Here is an 18,957-nt window from a genome sequence, read left to right on the forward strand (position 1 = left end):
CTCAACAGACAGTTGACTCTGTTTTACCTGGAATTATCTGCTGTAAAAATTTTGGTTCTCCCAGGGCAGCGTGAGGCCACTAAATCAAAGGGTCAAAAGAGAGAGCATTTAGTTTTCATAGAAACCAAAAGCACCCACGGAAAGCTGCAGATGCCAGTCGACGAGTCCACTGGCACATCCAAATGTGTTTTGTTTCCTTTTGGCTTTGTTTGTTGCATCAACCAAACTGTTGAGATTTCCCATAAATAGTTTGGCTTAGTCTAGAAATCTCACATGATAGAAGGAGCTGCCTTTTCCCTTAATATATAATGTCCAAACCAAAATTGCATTCACAAAATTAAAATTTTAGACTCGGCTAGCTCTTTTTCCCACGCACACAATGGAAATCATAGAATCATAGAGTTGGAAGGGACAGTCCAAACTCCTGCACACTGCAGGATTCACTACACCATCCCCATTAGATGACTATCCACCTCTCTTTGACAATGTCCAATGAAAGGGAAGAAACCACTCCCTACAGTAGCCTTTTCCACTGCTTGACAGCTCTTACTTAGTTGTTCTTCCTAATCTTTAATCTGTATCTAAATCCTTGAAGTTTCATCCCATTAGTTCTAGTCCTACCTTCTGGAGCCCTTCAGATACCACATCCCCTTTCATCTATGAGCATAAAATACTGGTTTGGTGGGAACAGCACTGGATTCCAATAGCTTTCTGGGTACAAAGTATTGTCTTTACCATATAAACCCCATTACTGCCAAGAAAAATTCAAGAGTGGGTTCAACAGAAAGCAAGGATCACTCAAGAGCATTTTTACCTTTTATTGCCATCTCGAAAGTCTCTGAATCACTTCTGTACATGAAATATACCATACATAGCCTCTGTATGCACCTATATTTCCATCCTGACCATTGCGATATATTCCCCTTTCTGCTTCCATCAATACAGTTTAAACTCCCTTCAGACAGTTAAAATACAGATCCTTCTCCAAAATAAATTCAATCTGTAAACACTCCAAAAACCTGCTTCCTTAGCCAACCTGAGTCTCTAGCATAGATCAAACACTGGGGATCATGTTTATCCCCAACAGAATTGCAGCCAGAAAGAACCCCACCTCAGACTGGTTGTTCTCAATGCATTTAAGCCCCTTTCAGAAGGCAGAGAAAAGAACGTAATGACATAACTGCAGGAAAAGAACATGAACCAAATTCCCACTATTCTTTTGCTCTCTTTCTCCACACAACTTTTTTTTTTAATTTAAACAAATGGAATTGGGAGTTTTCAAGTGACAATTTGCAACCTTATCTTTACTAGAAAAAACAAATCTTTTTTTTTTTTCAGGCTGTACGTCTGCCTCCTTTACAAGTTGGCTTTCCACTTCTGAAAGCACTCCAGAGGAAATGTTTGTATCATAGTAAACACATGTTGCTAATTTAAAAACAAAAAATATTAAAAATATTTCAGTAGACTTGCAGATTTAATGGATGATGTAGACCTGGCTCACATTAATAATGCTCCCTCCCCAGTCGAGCAAAGTTATGAGAGAGTCCAGTTCTACGTGGAAGAGAAGTCTTCAGCTTATGTTCACTTCTGTATACAGTAATTAAAGGAACTAGTCCAGAAGAAGGGAGGTGATACCATTCCTTTCTGTAGAGTGTGCAGAAGGTCACTGAAGATCACAGTCACGTATATAAAATGTTACATGCTGGAGAATATGAAAAGGAGAACCACAAAGACTCTTCCATCACCATCATCACTTAAACCTGCTCATTATGATGTTGGGAACATACTAATCCAATTAACATCTTGGGCCTAAGAAAATACACACTGGTCCCACCATTTATTGAAACAAGGCAATTCAAACATTTCCTCACTTCTGGTGATGCACTGTCCCACCAAATCAGTACGCTTGTATAATTCAGAAAGATCTTTCCTAAATTGGGGAACAACCTGTCCAACTAAGAAAGTGGACAGTTACACATGTCCAAAAACTGATCAAAACCAAACATGGTGTACATAAACAAGAGACTTCTTTCCCGCAGGAGCTCATCTCAAGAAATTGGCTTTGAACAAAAAGCAAAATAGTAAATATTTTTGCAAAGGTAATGCACAATGAGCTGGTGAAGGAGAAACACAGAGTAGTGCTGTCTTTCATCATTCCTTGTCCTGCATAATCACAAAAGAAACTGCCAAGGCGAAGGAGATTTAATCTCCATTTTCTTGCTATCTTGCTCATTTGCCTACGGGGAGTTCCATGAATGTGCTGCGAGTCGCCTGTGGCAACAAGGCAGTTAAACTAAATTCAGGATGGCAAGAAAACACAAGAAATCAAGCTGAGCCCAGAAGGATCAAGAAATCAGCTAAATGTCAAGGTGCTTCTGCTGACTCTGTATTATCAGCCTTCCCCAGCCTATTGGACCTGGGGTTCTCATCCAGCATTTGTAGTAGTATTACCAATACAGCTGAATCTTTCTCATCCTATGAGAGACGCAAACGAGGAGCAGAATATAGTATCTCAAGTATCCAAAATCACCACATTGGGCCATGGACCTTCTCAGGAGGTCTCCTCCCCAGGCTGATGGTGGCATTCTTCTCCCAAGGTGAATAGGGACAAAAGAGAACACATTTTTTCCTCTATTCCTCATCATTATAAATCTTACTCAAGTCTATTAAAGCAAAACCAAACAAACTGAATATTGTCATGTTGTTTTGTTTTTAATGCTCTCGGGCAGGAGAGCTGAAAAAAATGTTCCCTCGTTTTGTTTGTGCTTCTGTTTTCTTTCTCTCTCGTGCAATATCTAATAATGATTCTAGTCCAAAGATGGTGTCAGTTCCAAACAGTAAATTAGGCAATTGTATCCGGGAGGGAAGGAGAGAAAATAGACATTTTTCTTAGCATTAATATTTCTTTCCATTTTATTTCATTCTCCTTATTTATGTACTAAAACATTACCACGTATAACGTAGGAAATTACTATGCAGCACAGGATGCAACCTTAATGGTGTGAATTATATTCGGTCAGATCACATACTCCTGAAAATAAGCAATACCTATATTTTGTGTGTGCGTCTGTATGTATAAATAAATAATCTCATTAATTCTTTACTGTTCCCTGGTAGGAGAATATGCCCATTGCTGACACCTGTCCTATCCTCCCTGGCAGGCCACACATTAGCATGTAAATAGCTGGCAGACAGAAGGAAATGGAAGCCACTAAGAGCTCTTTAATTAACTTTAATCCTCTGTAAATCCATACTGCAATCTGCTTGGGTTTTTTCTTTTTTCTTTCTTTTGTTGTGCACAAGATCTTCTTAGAAGATCCCTCAGCATTAGGAGGGAAAGGAATGAACAAAGTAATCTCAGGTACAGTGTTCTGATGCTTCTTCTCCATTCAACGCCAACCTTGACGGCCAACCGGCCTTATCAACCCTATCGCTGAGTCTGGCAGAGAAAGAAGGAAATGCCACGCAAAAGAGGGCAGTTTTGTCCTCGCAGCATGCAAGCCAAGCTCTCCTCTGCTTCTGGGGAGGCCAGCCAGAATTTGCTGACGGACAAATGGCTTTCTGTGGAGAAGGGAAATATCTGCAATTCAGTCAGTGCACCTTCAGTGCAATGTTCCCCTACTTCCTCTGAGTGTTAGTCAAGAAGATACCACCTTGCATGTGATTCTACAGCAACAAATTAACAATAGGAATAAACTGTGCTTCCTAACTAAGGCATGGGTAAAGTAAAGTTATATGAAGATATCCTTACTTTCTTGATTCAAAAGAATAATAATGAATGTTAATTATTCATTATTAATAATTATTGCAAAAGGGAGCTTTACTTGGAACAGCTGACATCCTGCAACAATACCTTTAACACTATCAAACAACATCCGCCTATCCCAGGCCCTTGGGAAGGACTCGATAGGTGGATAAAAATACCATATCCAGTCTAAACATCTGGCTGACTGTGCGATCAACAATAAACCTGTATGCCACCCAACTCTCCACAACTAAATAGTGAACAAGGAAGCCTATTTTGAGTATAATTGGGATACGAGCAGGACTAGAGGAAAGGCAGAAGCAGGAAGAGTGAACGGGAAAGGAGGTTTATTCGGAATTCACGTTTTCTGTATCTTCAGAGGGACTGAAACTTGGGACATGGTCTAGCTGGTTGAGTCCAGTTCGTGAAAACTGGTTTCTAAAAAGTTAGTTTAGTAACATGTAACCACCAGAGCAAGGAAAGTGATTTGGAAAAGACTAGCCCCAAGGATGTACCAAATACTAGTAAAGAGAGCCCTATTCCCATTTCCCAACTGATTGCAATGCCTTGGCAAGCACTCACGGCTGTGAGGTAAGGGGGGGAAAAAGCTTTCTTTTCACGAAAGGGCAAATATGCACAAAGAAGTCAAAAGAAGACTGAGCAGAATCCTTTTGAAACCTCCTGGATCAAGACCATTTGGATGTCTCCTCTTCCTCTAAAGCTGGCAATGTTACATTCTTACCCTTTGTCTTAACACGCATGGACTCAAAAGGCTCATAAATGACTTCTTGCCTGCAAAAACTGAACAACGTAGCCTAGGAGAAGAAGAAACCTTTGTGGATATTCTCAAATCTAAGTTTATCCAGGCCAGTCTGTTTACTATCATGTCCCAGACTTCAGCTGGACTGGCCCAAAGAATGAGTTCGTCTCTAACGTTGTGAACAAGGAAGTCTCATGCAGATCCATCATAATGGATCTGCATGTATTTCCCATCCCCACCAGGTCTTCAATACACACTGTCAAACAGTGAAATGGTAAAGGCAAAGGAAGGCTTAGGACCTTCATCCTCCACAGAGTTATCCCTACCAGAACTTTGAGAGCCTCCACAGATTTGCTTATGGTACAGAGGGAGGAACTTTCTTAGGCCCGTTGCTCCATTATGATTCTCTCATCCTGTCAAAACACTCCAACGGGGTGGGCTGGGGGTATCTCTCTGGCTGTCTTCGCACAACAGAGTTAGCAAGGTTGGTTGGGCACAAATCAAAAGGTAACATTCATGCCACATGCTAGTTGGTTAGTGTTAAGTTGGGTTAGGATTCTTGGTCCTAGTATATTGCATGAACTGGTGTGTTCAGTTAAATATATAGTTCAAAGTACAGTGGTACCTTGGGTCACGAACTTAATTCATTCTGCGATTCTGGTCGCGACCCGAATCAAATTTTCCCATAAGGTTCAATGTAATTACGGTTAATCCGTTCTGAACCATATGTATTTTTTTTTTAAACCACCAAAATATGAAACAAAATACAGTACAGTGCAGTACAAAGAGAGAGAACGCTAACCTTGCTTGAGGCGACTTCTGGCGTGGAGGACAGGAAGGCGGGTGGGGAGGCGGTTATTGCTTAGAGGGAGAGTCCCCCTCTCTACAGGAAGCCACGACCACGTGTCACAGCAGGGGAAATGGCCGCGGATCCTGTTCGTCACCCGATCCGGCGTTCACGAACGGAAGCAAAATTTTGCGAACGGTGCCGTTCGTGACCCGAATTGGTCGTGAACAGAAGCGTTCATGACCTGAGGTGCCACTGTATTGTGAACACCTAGAACATCTTAATCATCAGATTATGTATGTTGATGAACAATACCTTTTCACCCCCTTAGGATCTGGGACACAATATTCTGTTTTTTTAAAGGGGAAAAAAATCCTAACAGAAAATATATGAATAGCTTTCTCATTGGGGTGTTCCATTACAGAACCAAAACCAATAAAAGCTTATTAAAAGGGTATTAAAAGATAAAAGTAACAGACCTCCTTGAGAAATTAAGCTATAGCAACAGATAAACCTTTTAATTTGACAGCTCTAAAGGGACTGAAGATTTAAGTTAGCTGAGAAGCCAACAAAAGATACAATTGAACGTTAAATAAAACAGCTATATCAAAATAATTGGGAGGCTACAATCACCCAATTACCATCATTTAAATAAAAGCTGGCCATAAGCCATTTCCAATATGTTTTACCGGATCATTAGGAAAATTAGTTTGAAAAACTCTCAGAATGAGAATGGATTTAAGCCCTAACGAAGCATATAAGGGATTTCATATGCTGACTCTGGGATACAGCCTCTTGGATTTAACAGCAATCCGGCTTAGGTGAGACCCCCGCTCCCATTCCACTGACCCCCATTTGCAAAGCAAGTGTAAAGATTTACCTTAAAAACAGCTGCAATTATGGCTTAAATTCTCATGTGGTAATGTACTTCATAAGATGGAAGAAATGTAATGCTCAGTTATTACCTAAATTGTAGGATGAGTCTCAAAGAGTCAGGGGATGCAAAGTAATCTGAACAGTTAAATCTGCTACCTAAGTGATGTATGGACTGCTATATTAACTGTCATTACGTGTTCTAGGTGGTGCAATGTTCTAGGTGGTGCAATGGAACAACTGAGGACGACATTGCACCAAAAGCCGGGTTTGACTCCACGCCCCGCTGATTCTTGCAGAAACCCCACTACACTTGACAACACACACTAGCGCTCTGCAAGGCTCTCGTTTTTATCAAAAGGAATAGTTCAGGTCTTTCATAAAACATACTCCAAGCTGCTTGATTCTTCATAGCCCCGTAGCCCCTGGTTGTTTCATGGCACAGAGCAGCTCAGCCAAAAAAGGAAGGAACCCACAACAATTACAGTAAATCAGAACAGAGCAGCTGCTCACGTTATTGACATAAGTAGGATTAAACTGTCATGCTATGTCTGCTATCAATACATAATTATTACATCGGTAATAGTGAGAGGCTGAAAGGGTTGTTTTGGTCTCTCCTGGATGGTGATCGTTCTTCCTTAGGGTTTGGGATGTTATTTATTATATTGTTCTATTGTTATGTTTTTAGCCCTGCTATTGTTCTGAAAATCTATAAGCCACTCAGGGTTGGATATGATAGGAGCAGCATATAACAAAACAAAACAAAACAAAACACCAAGATGCTCAATTGCTTTGTTTTCTAGATAGTGAATCCAGCATTTTCATGAGCAAATTGAAATGAAACAACATCCAGGTAGAATATTTTATTCAGAAACAGAACCCAAGCCAACTATATTCTGTCTGACCAGAAATCATTTGGGATTCTGCCATTGTGAAGCAACACATCTCTACTTAGAAGCAAGTTCCTCGGATAATCTTAATTGATCATTATTCAGCCTTCTGAGTCTCTCTTTTTATATAGACAATATACCAATAACTTTTTATTCGACTTGGTTAGTAGTAGTTATTCCATTTATAACAGTTAGAGACGCCAGTATTACAAAAACTATTAATAACATATTTTAAACAGATAAAAAGGAAGTGATTTATTAGCTACCTGCATGATTTCTGTTTCCTAAGTGAACAACTTTGCAATTGTCTCAATTAAATTTCATTCTGTTAATTTCAGTTCATTTTGCTAACCTATCAAGATCATTTTGAGCTTTTTCAGTTCTCCACATCTATTTGTCCATCACCAAGTATATTCACTCAGACTTCTGAGCGAGATACTCTTAACATAACAAGGTAATTTTCTTTCCCTTTCTGTTACTTCTATTCGAAGAAACTGTATTCTTCAATCACTATATTCCAATCATCCCACCAGCTTTGTATAATTATTCTTATTTAACCCTGACTCAGGTTGAGGAACCCTGACATCTGTGCAGTATTAAGATTTTTAAAAATGCCTGGCCTTTTTAATATTCATTCTTCTTTGTTTTGCTTTGTTTTGCTTTGACTTGCTTTGACAAATGCTTTAAAACAATACACCATCTAGCTCCTATCTACAACTATACAGTAGCTTGTGCTGGAAGCAAGGAAAAGTGGGATGTTAATTTGCTGGCCTTAGTTTCATAGGCTGAAGTGGGCCACGAAAGCACTGAATTTTCAGCCGATGCCTAAAAAGAGTGGGGGGATGAGAATGATTTTTTTTATATTAAATTCTCCTATTCCCATCATACACTTAATTGCATCAATGAGGGAATACCTCCAAAGAAGGGTCAACTGACCCAGTGAATTAAGTCCAAGGGATTAAATCTAACCCAATACAGATCCAATTATACACAATCTACAACTAACTCTGGTCAGTCATGCCATAGGAACACCTCAGTCCAGTCTTTTGCCTACCCAGTCAGCCAAGAAAAAGAGATGGAGAGAAAGAATAGCTCAGAAAACAAGACTTCCCATTGCAGAACTCACTGCTAAGGTCTAGAAGCACTGAACACACCTTCCCAATACCTGCAGTGGGCAAGTCATGCTCCATTACTACCTCCCTAGTCAATGGGTGTCAGCCCTTCAAGGTAGCCCAGACAGGAAACCAAAACCATGAGTACTAATACCATCTGTATTGCAAGGTTACAGTAACAGAATCTTGCAAGTCTGAAAGCCCTTCTCCCCTCCCTTGCCTTTACTTTCCAGGGAACTAGGGAGGGTCCCTTCGGAGGTGCTTTCTCCACTCCCATTCCTTCTGTGGGCTGAGACATCTCTTCTCTGACTGTTGCCCTGACTGTGGCTCTTCCTCCTGTCTCCCAAGGTTACTCTCACAGCCCATTACAATGGGAAAGGCACTCATGGTGAAATAAAGCCCTGCCAGTATCTCCTGGCCCAGGGGCTCACAGACTATCAGGCACTTCCTGGAGAAAGAGACTGGGAACAGCTCTGTATTTCCCAAACTGTGACTTCTGATGCTGTTAGTGTGAGTTTGTGCTGTCATAACCTTGGGAATAACACTTGACTGAGTCAATGGCGGTTGGATTGCTATGGGAAGAAGACTGATAAATTGTCTGGTGAGAAGAAGTTAGCTGGGACGGTGAGTGCGTTTTGCTTTCAGAAACTCCTTTTGTATTGGCACGGAGAGGTGTGTAAAGTAGAATGATAGGTGGTAAACAAGCCCATTTATAGCACTCACAGCTTCTCCAGCAAGGTGCAGAGATAGCAAATCAACCAAGCGTGGCTGTATCTTGTTACCATCAATGTATCCTGCAGATAAATAGCCCTTTTCAAGTTTGTTTTTGTGACCTCGGTTGTATCCAAATATGTTTTAAAGGCATGGAAACAGAGCCTCCTTACATTAGGCAGCACAAAGGAATGGCTGTGCATACATAAACTGTCGACTTCAAAAGATGACAGAAAGCACAACCTTTGTCCATAGACCTACCATTCTTCCAGAAATCCACAAAAAATCGAAGCTGTCTTGTTCTAAGATAAATGCTTCGGAGAGACAGAAATGATATCTTAAAATCAGTTTGGCTGTTGAAGAAAAGTAATTTTTTAGAAGAACCTGAAGTCCAGCATTTTCAACGAGCAAGAGAATGCTTCCATGCTTGTTCAACAGCTCTTAAAATCTAAACAAATAAATAGAGAAACGAGGGAAGGGCTCTGTGTAGGCAATGCCAATTCCTGCTTTAAAATCCATTTAATAGAAAAAGGGGACATTTGCCACTGTCTCCTCTCCAAATTTCTTCTAAGCTACATCGGAGGCAGGCCACAGGCATCTGTTCTTCATACCACACTTCCACAGGCTTTATCTTAATAAGCATCTTTATAAAAGCAGGGCATTTAAAAAGGTGTTTTGTTTCTGCTGTAATCCTGAAATTAGTTTTTCTTCCCCTACTGCTGAGTTACAAGTTGCTCTCCAAGAAGAATAACGCAATAGTATTTCCAACATCAGTGTAATAACTTTGCAAATGGCATTTCCCAACAATGAAATGGAGAGAATTTTGTGGTAGCTGTTGCTGCTTTAATTTTTTGGCTGTCCTTTTCTGTTTCTTAAACAGATATACTAAAATGGTATCAAAGGATACTATATGAAACCAGAAATTGAACGATGGAGTCAAAAGAAACCAGAGGACCCCTACCAAATAAAATGCAGTCATTTTATTTAAGGGTTTTATGCTCTGACTTCACATCAATATCCTTAAGACAACTAAAGAATCATCACTGCCCAAAAATGTTTTCAATAAACCAATACAACTTTATCACAAAGAAACACAAGTGACAAATTAAGTGGGTTAGATTTGGCCCAACTCTCTGATCTGATTAATAGTGACAAGACATCTGCAGCGTTGACAATAACAAAGAATGGATTCAGATATTGTCCTACACCATGTTTTAGAAAAGAATGGTGTTGTAGAAATAATATATTGATGGGACCACAAAATACCCTAAACCAAAACTAAGTAAAGGACTTTATGCTTACTGCAATGTATGAATTTGTCTGTTTGTTTGTTTAATAAGGTCACCCAAACCCACAATAGTGATGTGGGGCAGCTAACATAAGCTTAAAACTCTTAATACAAATGAACGGTAATATAATATAAATAACGGCAACCGAGAATACAAATCATAACTAATTACATATCAATCTCATGGGCTCAATTAACCATTTAAATTCAGCCAAGGGATACACTGGTGATGGTGTGCTGAGCGCCAAACAACTTGGGTTTCTAGGAAGAATTCTTTATAAAGAGGGACTCTGGGCTAACTGACTAATATGTTTTCACCCACAGGAATACAGTGTGATTCTTCAATTCCACATATAACCAGCAGAACACCCATTGTCATGAGACTGTCCATATGACGGATATATTAATAGGATGCAAGTACATTAGTCACAGGCCTTGTGTTGTGCCATTATGACACACATCCTATCACTCCCCTCCCCTTCCTCTCTTCCTCCATGCAGAGACCTACGTGTCCCCCATAGCAACAGAGCTTCAGTCTCCATTCTTCTATATGTTCTGCATTGGTTCTCGGTAGGAGGGGGGACAGGGGAATGCTCCCAGACACAGCGGCAAAAACTTGCATAGACCTACTCTGCTCCAGCTCCTTGATCAAGGTCAACATATTAACCTTCATCAAGGTCGCCTCAATTCTGCTGGCTTTCTGCAAAGCCTTGAAGACTTGGTTTTGCCATCGAGCCTGGAGCCCTGGCACTGTGGGTGAGCCTGTTTCTCGGCTGTATTGACAGTGGATGCTTGTTATGTGTTGTTGCCTGGCTGCTATTTTATGTCGCTTATAGTTTTAGTTTATTGTTTCTATCTTATTTTTAATTGTTAGCCACCCAGAGTTATGCATTTGAGATGGGCAGCAGGCAGGCAGGCAGGCAGGCAGGCAGGCATTCCTGGGCATCGCACCAACAGCTTTCTCCTGCAAAACTCCTGCATGGAACACACTCCTTGAAGCAGTGATGGGTCCCAATCTCAGCTGTGACAAACAGTATCGAGACAATGTAGTGTTCTTGCATTCCAGAAGCCACCATTTTGTTCTAGGTCTGCTCAAGCCAACAGTCTTGGAAGAGCATCCCTTTGTTTCGAAGGGCTAAGAGGAGCGATGCAGCATGCCACATCCTCCCCCTCACACCTGTGCCCTACACGCATTGGAGGAAAGTTAATGTAGGCCTCACTGTCACCCACAGAGCTCTAGACGATGCCTAGAGGCACCAGCGAATCCCTTCCCTTTCCTAGGCAGAGATGTGTCCGACCACTGTCTCCTTTCTTTCCCTTTCTCTCGGGCCTGATTGCCTCACCCCTCAATCATTTCACTGTTGGATCCCATCCTTATCCCAGCATGCAGCCACCACAATTCAAGGCTGAGGAGCTTAAAGCGTGACTGTTCCACGATGATGCGCCACCGAGCGGAACAGATCTATAAAGCGACTTACTGGTCTCTGAGAAAGCTCTAGCTCCGAATTACCTGATTTGGGAGTATTGTAATTGTCAGCCGTAACACTGGATTAATCTAGATTCTTTTCACTGGGTGTAAAATAGTTTCACTTTTGGAACCTCAGAAGATGATGCCTCCCAGGAGAGGCGTAGATAAGGAAAGTCAAATAAATTTCTCTCTTGTTCATGTATTTCTAGTTTTCAGACACCAAAATATTAATGTTCTTTTGCTCGAGAGAAATAGAATCCATTAGCTCTTCAGGATGCAGGACTGTACATAAGGCCTTGAACAAAAAACCCTACAAGGTGGACTTGAGTATTTATTCTGATTTAATACTCCATAAATGACTCCTATCATTTTGGCACTGAAACACCTTTTCTCAGAAATGAATGTTAATTGATAATGGGCCAGCTGGAGGAAAAGAAGACATTGCACTTTTTAAAAAAGGAAAGAAATGAAAAGGACATTTATGGTCCTTCCAGGGCCTTTCATGCAACTTCTCGGCTTCAATTGTCCACACAGAGCCAGGAGGCTCAGAAGGTCGGATTCCAGAAAGCCAAGAGCATCCCTTGCATTTACATTTGGGAAGAGATGCCCTTCCCAGGTATGCCCTAAAAGTTTGCCTCTGCCAGTTTTCCAAGAATTGGGGCCATACGGAGTGTGGCTGGGAAAACTGGAGAAGAATCTATCCCCGTCTTTTCCTACTTTTAGGGGATCTTCACCCTTCTTGACCTATCTATCTATCTATCTATCTATCTATCTATCTATCTATCTATCTATTTATTAATTAATTATGTATTACATTTGTATGCCGCCCATCTCCCCCAGAGGGAGACTCTTTTACGGCAGGGCAGCTCAGAAAATAAAAATGGGTTTTCAAAGAAAAGTGGCTGGTGTTTCTAGAAAGCACCCAGGAAAGCAGAGCCCTGTAAGACGGTCTTCTGAAGCTCCAATCTACAACAACCATTAGCCAGGCCTCCCTGTTAACTTAAGCCACCACTTGCAGCAACCTGAGCAAACAGATTTATAGACTTAGCTCAAGTGTTACATACGCACAAGTCTGAAAAGGTCACAAGGGCTTAATAGGGTAAACGAGGGCTTTGCTTCCATTACTAATGAAATGAAACTTGAGCTGAGCTTCTTATCCATATAATAACAGAGAAGACAACATTTCCAGATCCACTTTCTGGGTGTCTGTTTCTCTGAAACGGTGCGTCTCTTGTTTTCTCTTTGAAGAACAGCTCTAATTATGTTTAGCTTTGTAAACTTTGCAAGTAAATTCAAAGAACAAACAACTTCCTCTTGGAACACAACCAATTCGCGTCTCATGGCTCATTTTCCTTAAAGAGATGCTGCAAAATGATATTACAAGCTCTCTCCAAACAGCCCCGATCAAAATGGTTTTGTCTTCGCTTAATTCCGGGAGCCAATTTCCATTTGCTTAATATAGTCATGATATTTCACCAAAGTAATTATACCCTTAGCTATCAGTAACAATTAAACTCTTAGACTTGGAGTTCTTTAATAAAGGTCTCTCTCCTCCCCCCACACCAAAAATTGCACATTCCAAACAGGAGGCTTCTAAATGTCAAGCATGCAGGTAATGTCTTCTGATGAATATAATGATGAAACATACCATCCAGCAGCCTAAGTTATTCTCCTTCAGTAGAAAGCGACAGGAATATTACATCTGAAGTGCAAAGCAAGCCTCATCATAGCTTTAATAGAAAAGGTATTAGCAAGAATGGGAGATTGCCAAAAAAGAAAAAAGACATTAAGAATGAACCTTGTACTGATACATTCAGTTTGGGGAAAATAGTGTCATTTGCAAAGAAACAGACTCCCCATGTTCTGTTTTGCCCTGCTGTCCTGAACAGACAGAGGCACGCCGAAGTCGAACAAGACACAGAAGCCAGCAAAGAATGGTGTTGCATCGGGGTTGCTTGTGTTTAAAAAGAAAAGGATTCTAGTCCTCATCACTGCAGAGAAAAGCCTAGGGATGAGAAGGTTACTGGGAGATCAAGGATTAGGGCATTGCTTCCTTTGCTACCTCATTCCTACCTTTTGCAGGCGGCCCCCAGTAATGATCATCTCCATCACTTAATAATAATAATTACTATTATTTATTAAATGGATATGCTGCCTGACTCTCAGTGACTCTGGGCGGTTTACAAATTGTTCAAGCCATTTAAAAACAAAGAAACAATCCAAAACCAAAAGGAAGAAGATGGCAGAGATGCCAACCCGGATGGGAACAAAGAAAAGAAGAAAAGAGGGCTTCTGTCCTCTCCACCAAAGGCCTGGGCGAAGGTCCAGGTCTTTGGGACCATTCAAATCGCAGGGAGAATCTCCAGAGGGCAGGCACTGCTACCGAGAAGCTGCACTTCTTGGGTCCCGATTGATGGCACCGTTTAATCGAAGGAACCTAGAGCGTGCCAGCCCTGCCAGATTGGGTCGGCTGAGCAGATACTATGCGAGACAGGCGGTCCCTCAAGGAACCAGGTCTTGTGCTAATTCTTCCTTATGAAAAATAGTCCAGCTTCTTCTTTGGGGCGTATATGTTGTCATCCACACAGGACGTTCACTTGCACAGTATGCACCCAAGAAGTACGTAGTGCCAGCATGAGATACTGCCTTTCTACGAACTGAGCTATTTTAGTAGGCTAGAATAGTTTTATACCCTCCCCCATCTCTCCATAATCTAAATTGTGGGGCACTCCTTTTCACTCCGTTGAAATAATAACTGAGTTTGTAGCTGAACAGTATTAAGAAAAGCATTTCAGCAACCTGATCAAGAGTCTGTTTCAGCTATTCTGACAGGTGAATTTTCACCTTCCAAGACAGAATTGGCTATGGAGTCTACTTTGAGAGAAAAATTGACCCTTTAGGTCTGTTTCCTTTGTAGGATACGTAGTCTGAATTAGCGACAGTTTTATCACAGTGCTCAATCTTCTGATGTTGTTTTCAGCTCTAGGCACAGGAAGGATAATTCATACAAATATTGACAGCTGAGATGATGCCTTCTGGATAACCAACCCACAAATAAGCCGCTAGAGATGGCCAATCAATACATACATGATCCTGGTTTGGAAGGAAGTGCAGCAGAAATTGTGTCATGTTTAATTCCAGGCCATACAACAAACATGTCACAAAAATTGCCCTGAGTACAATAAAAAGCAATTTACTGTCTTTCTGGGTTATGATAACACATCACTGAAATGCACAAGAGACAGTAAATGTAATCATCAAAAGAGATTCTACCAGAATTGGGCATCTCCCTTATGACATACAATAATTAAAAAAGGGGGGGGGGTCATATTTGTCAAAAATAAATACCCTAAAATGTTAACTGGCTTGGCTTGCAGGAACATGAGAAGCTGTTAACTGCTCTTGCATACTTAGCATAACTTCCCCTAAATGCAAAATAGACCATTTGGATGTCAAAGGAAATTGTTAGGACTGTTATCCGAGTGGATATCTAACCACGGCATGGTTCACAACAAGCTAGAATTACCTTAATCATATAAAAGCGGCCATCAGAAACTTGGCCTATTTTGTTTTATAACCTATTCAGTGAACATAAATTGTAAACTCTGTGCAAAAAAACCCAAACCAGCCAAGAACTTTTTAAAAAGAGGGAGAAAAGCCAGGGACACACTAATTTTTGAAGCTAAATCATTTTCAGGAACTAGAAGCCAAACATGTTTCTTTAGAAGTCTGGTTGCTTTGGTCTCTTGTAGCCTTCACTCAAGCAGTAAACCGTTCCTGTTTCTCCTGGGACCTTACTCTGCTTTTCCCCCAACTGTTTTCATTTCATTTTGCTCCATTATTAATTGCATTTTATTATTTTGGCATTTCTCTATGCTGTATTTTAAAAAAGACTGCAAACTCCTTAGGGCTTCACAGCTCAAAGGCAAGATAATTTCTTTCTTAAATGATGACACTCATGACCAGAAAGTTCAAAGGTAGAAACCGTGAACTGCTTCTAAAAACAATGCATAATGATAAAACAAAATTGACCATCATAAGGTGTGGTTGATCTACCTATTAGCACTGGGGGTGGAGATGGGGGGCAGAGAAAGAGAGATGGCTAGTAGCTGCATCAGTGGGAACACAGAGATTTAACTGTTTTCCTGCGACTCCAGCAAACAACAGACAATGGCTATTTCTACTCCATCCTGTCTATAATCTCCCAGAAATGTCTTGAGTGTCCACTGTCGGCCATGGATTACTGCAGGAGAATCTAAACTAGCAAGGCAATCCTATTACCTTAAGAGTGAGGCATGAGTGATCCCATGAGAGCTGCTTGGAAATGTAAGAAATTCCCAATGGAGGCTGAGGAATATTGGAACTTGCCATTGCACACTACAATGGCTTTTTTAAAATGCTCAGTCAGAGGTACGTCTCAGTCAAAGGAAATTAGCTTTTTTGAAGGATTCTGAATATATATGTTCCAGCTTTTGATCCGTAACTGAGACATTGTTTTAAAAGAAAGAGCCAATTCTTTCCGAAGGAGAACTTGGCTGGATGATATCCTTAGAACTTGCCAGCTCACTAGGACACTGAAGTCCTGCCAAATAAGACCACAGGTTTACCTTGTTTAGTGTCCTCTTTCCCACAACCAAAATACCCCCAAGACGTCCATGATGATAAAGGTATTTAGCTGGTTAGATGCCTCACCAATCATAGGACAATCACTCTTGTGTGTTTTGGACAAGCATATGGAATTCAAACTCATACTGGTTCTAATGCTGGACAAAGCACAGCATTAGAACTGGTAGCCACCGATAGGCTGTTGGTTCTCAGAACATTTTTTAAAATAACTGTTTATAAGCTATATCACCATCTTCAAAAACACCCAAGGCTTTCCATTCTGAAAGAGTCAGGGGCAATCAGCTCCCTGCCTTCTCCTCCTCTCTTCTGTTTTCAATGATACTTACAGCAACTGCGTCTACCATAGGAGATACTAATTAGATCATTAAATATCAGTCTCGGTTATAAAGCTTTCAGTGCAAAGTTATTATTTTTAACAGGTAATATATTTGCTCAATTTAATATTAAACTACGTGATCATTTTCATTTAATTAAAGCAAAATTTTTGTCCTAGGTTAGGGGAAGCTTCACCAAGACAACAGTGTTAGACATATATATATTCAGCTATTACTGGATAAATCAGTTGCAAATTCAGAAATAAATAACCAAGCACTCATTAAGTGGATCTACCCATAAGGGGCAAAGTGAAATATAGGCAACACAGAGACATTAGAACATACAATAAGAGATTGTAAGATGGCTGATACTCAGATCTTTAGCACAACATAATCAGTTTCATTCTTCCCCTACAGTTGCTATGTAGCATTCTGGGGAATCTCCACATCCTCTTTGAATTTCTGAAAACAAGAGTAGGTCAGGCAAACATGAACAGCCCCGTTCAGTTTGTAAGCCCAATGGAGTCTTCGCTCCAAATTTTATTCTTTCAACCTGTTTGATTCTAGGAATATTAGTAATATCTTTGGGAAGTTTTTGGTTTTCCTCCATCACCATCACCATCACCATCACCATCACCACCATCATCTTTGATTCAAGAGCCCAGTGGTGGTTAGGAATATAATTCTGTTTCCCCAAACGTAAATGCAAATATAAATGCCCTCCAGGAGGCAGCATCCATGAGAGATTTCCAAGAAAGAGAAGCTGAAAGCTAGTGTGATCATCACAAGCTTTATTAAAGGTAAATACTTACAGGAGTAAACACGCAATGCTCCCTGGGACGGGCACCAGGTATGTGTGCAATGTTCTACCATGGCACGTCTGTGCCAGGGGGCAGGTTTCTAAAATTTTTATACCCAACACACTGCGCATGCATTAATCATGGGTGCAAAATGGACTTTCAATTAAGAATGCAAGAAGCTAACTTATCAGCCTGAGCAATGCCCTCCCTGTGAACTCCTCAGTATCTCTGCACCTGGCATGCTCCCCACGTATATTCCCAGGCCGTGCTATACATCTACTGTTTTTTATATTGAAAGTTTATGCAGTGGTTAAACATGGTGTTAGCTTGGTTCTGAGTACAGAAATCCCTCGGGCCAGATTTCCAGGCTTGCAACATCTGGCAACTGCTACAAAGAAACATCAATTTCTCTAGTTTTTGGATTTCCCAAGAAGAGAAGGACAGTGCAAGCAACACCCTGGTTTCTTCACTGAGGAGACCTACCTTGACGAGAAGCTGCATGTGTTTCTGTAAGCACTTAACCATGGTTTCCTGCTGGTCTCGTTTTTTCTTCTCTTCCAGGAGCTGGCTTTGAACCTTCAGCAACTCTTCTTGCAGTTGTCTCCGTGCACTCTCCAACAACCTGGCACTAAAAAAAGGAACAAGGACATTTGAACAAGGAAAAGTAGAGTTATTTTCTACACTGAGCACAGGAGAAAAGCACCTTAAAATATGGAAAACAGTTGCCAATCCTTCTGAATGTCCAAAGGCTTCCTTGCTTGCTCAGGAATATGATACTGGTTGATTCGCACACATAACTGCTAAAATATTTGCATCTGTACCTCATTTTGACATAGGTCTAAAGTGAATTTTGTAGGTCCTTAATGGAGCTCCTGGTCCTAGGGCTGTAACATTTAGTCTTCCAGGGTAGCCATGACTTAAAGCAGTGTTTCTCAACCTTGGCAGCTTGAAGATGTGTGGACTTCAACTCCCAGCTGGCTGGGGAATCCTGGGAATTGAAGTCCACGCATCTTAAAGTTGCCAAGATTGAGAAACCCTGGCTTAAAGAGATGCAAAATAGTTATAAGAAGGGCACCTTCTAGGATTCCAAAATTATTTGGAGAGCCATGCAAAATAATAGGGGACTGTAACATTCGTGAATGAAAACTCACTCTTCAGACTTTCCATAACAGACGTGGAAGGCAGAACATGAGAATAAAAATACTCAATGTATTTATGGGAGTCAGGTCTTCTCAAATACCACACAAAAATTATCTTTCTAACAAGGTGAGTTGCTTACACTGCTCCCATACACAGAGACAGATACACATACCTCAAAAACTGTTCTTCCCCTGTCAAGTTTCTCTTTTTCCCTATAAGAGAACTATAAAAGCTCTCTTCACAAGTAGCCCATCAAATCCTTCCCCCTTCTCTAACTGCTCCCTACAAGTATCTTAAATCTGTCAATGAATTAAGGTGCTCTAGGAAAGTTCCAGTTCAATTTGAAGCTATTCATATACCAATTTAATAGACTGTAAAATAGATTCTTTCCATTGTCGCAGTCAGGTGGGAAAGCTAATCATGAAGGCTATAAATCTACTGTG

At 40.8% G+C, this 18,957-nt stretch overlaps 1 protein-coding gene across 1 annotated transcript in view; it reads right to left on the reverse strand.

The window, feature by feature from the left end:
* The window catches only part of MAD1L1 (mitotic arrest deficient 1 like 1), a 330,372-nt gene that overhangs the window by 225,049 nt on the left and 86,366 nt on the right, over positions 1-18,957 (reverse strand). The window contains exon 11 of the mRNA XM_088147972.1: positions 17,858-18,002. Within this exon, the coding sequence (XP_088004098.1) occupies positions 17,858-18,002 (145 nt within the window). The remainder of the gene's footprint in view (positions 1-17,857; positions 18,003-18,957) is intronic.

Source organism: Python bivittatus, unplaced genomic scaffold, assembly GCF_059951505.1.
Source record: "Python bivittatus isolate LINGU-HERP-01145 unplaced genomic scaffold, Pbiv_v1 ctg000560_np1212, whole genome shotgun sequence".
In the NCBI taxonomy this organism is placed as follows: domain Eukaryota; kingdom Metazoa; phylum Chordata; class Lepidosauria; order Squamata; family Pythonidae; genus Python; species Python bivittatus.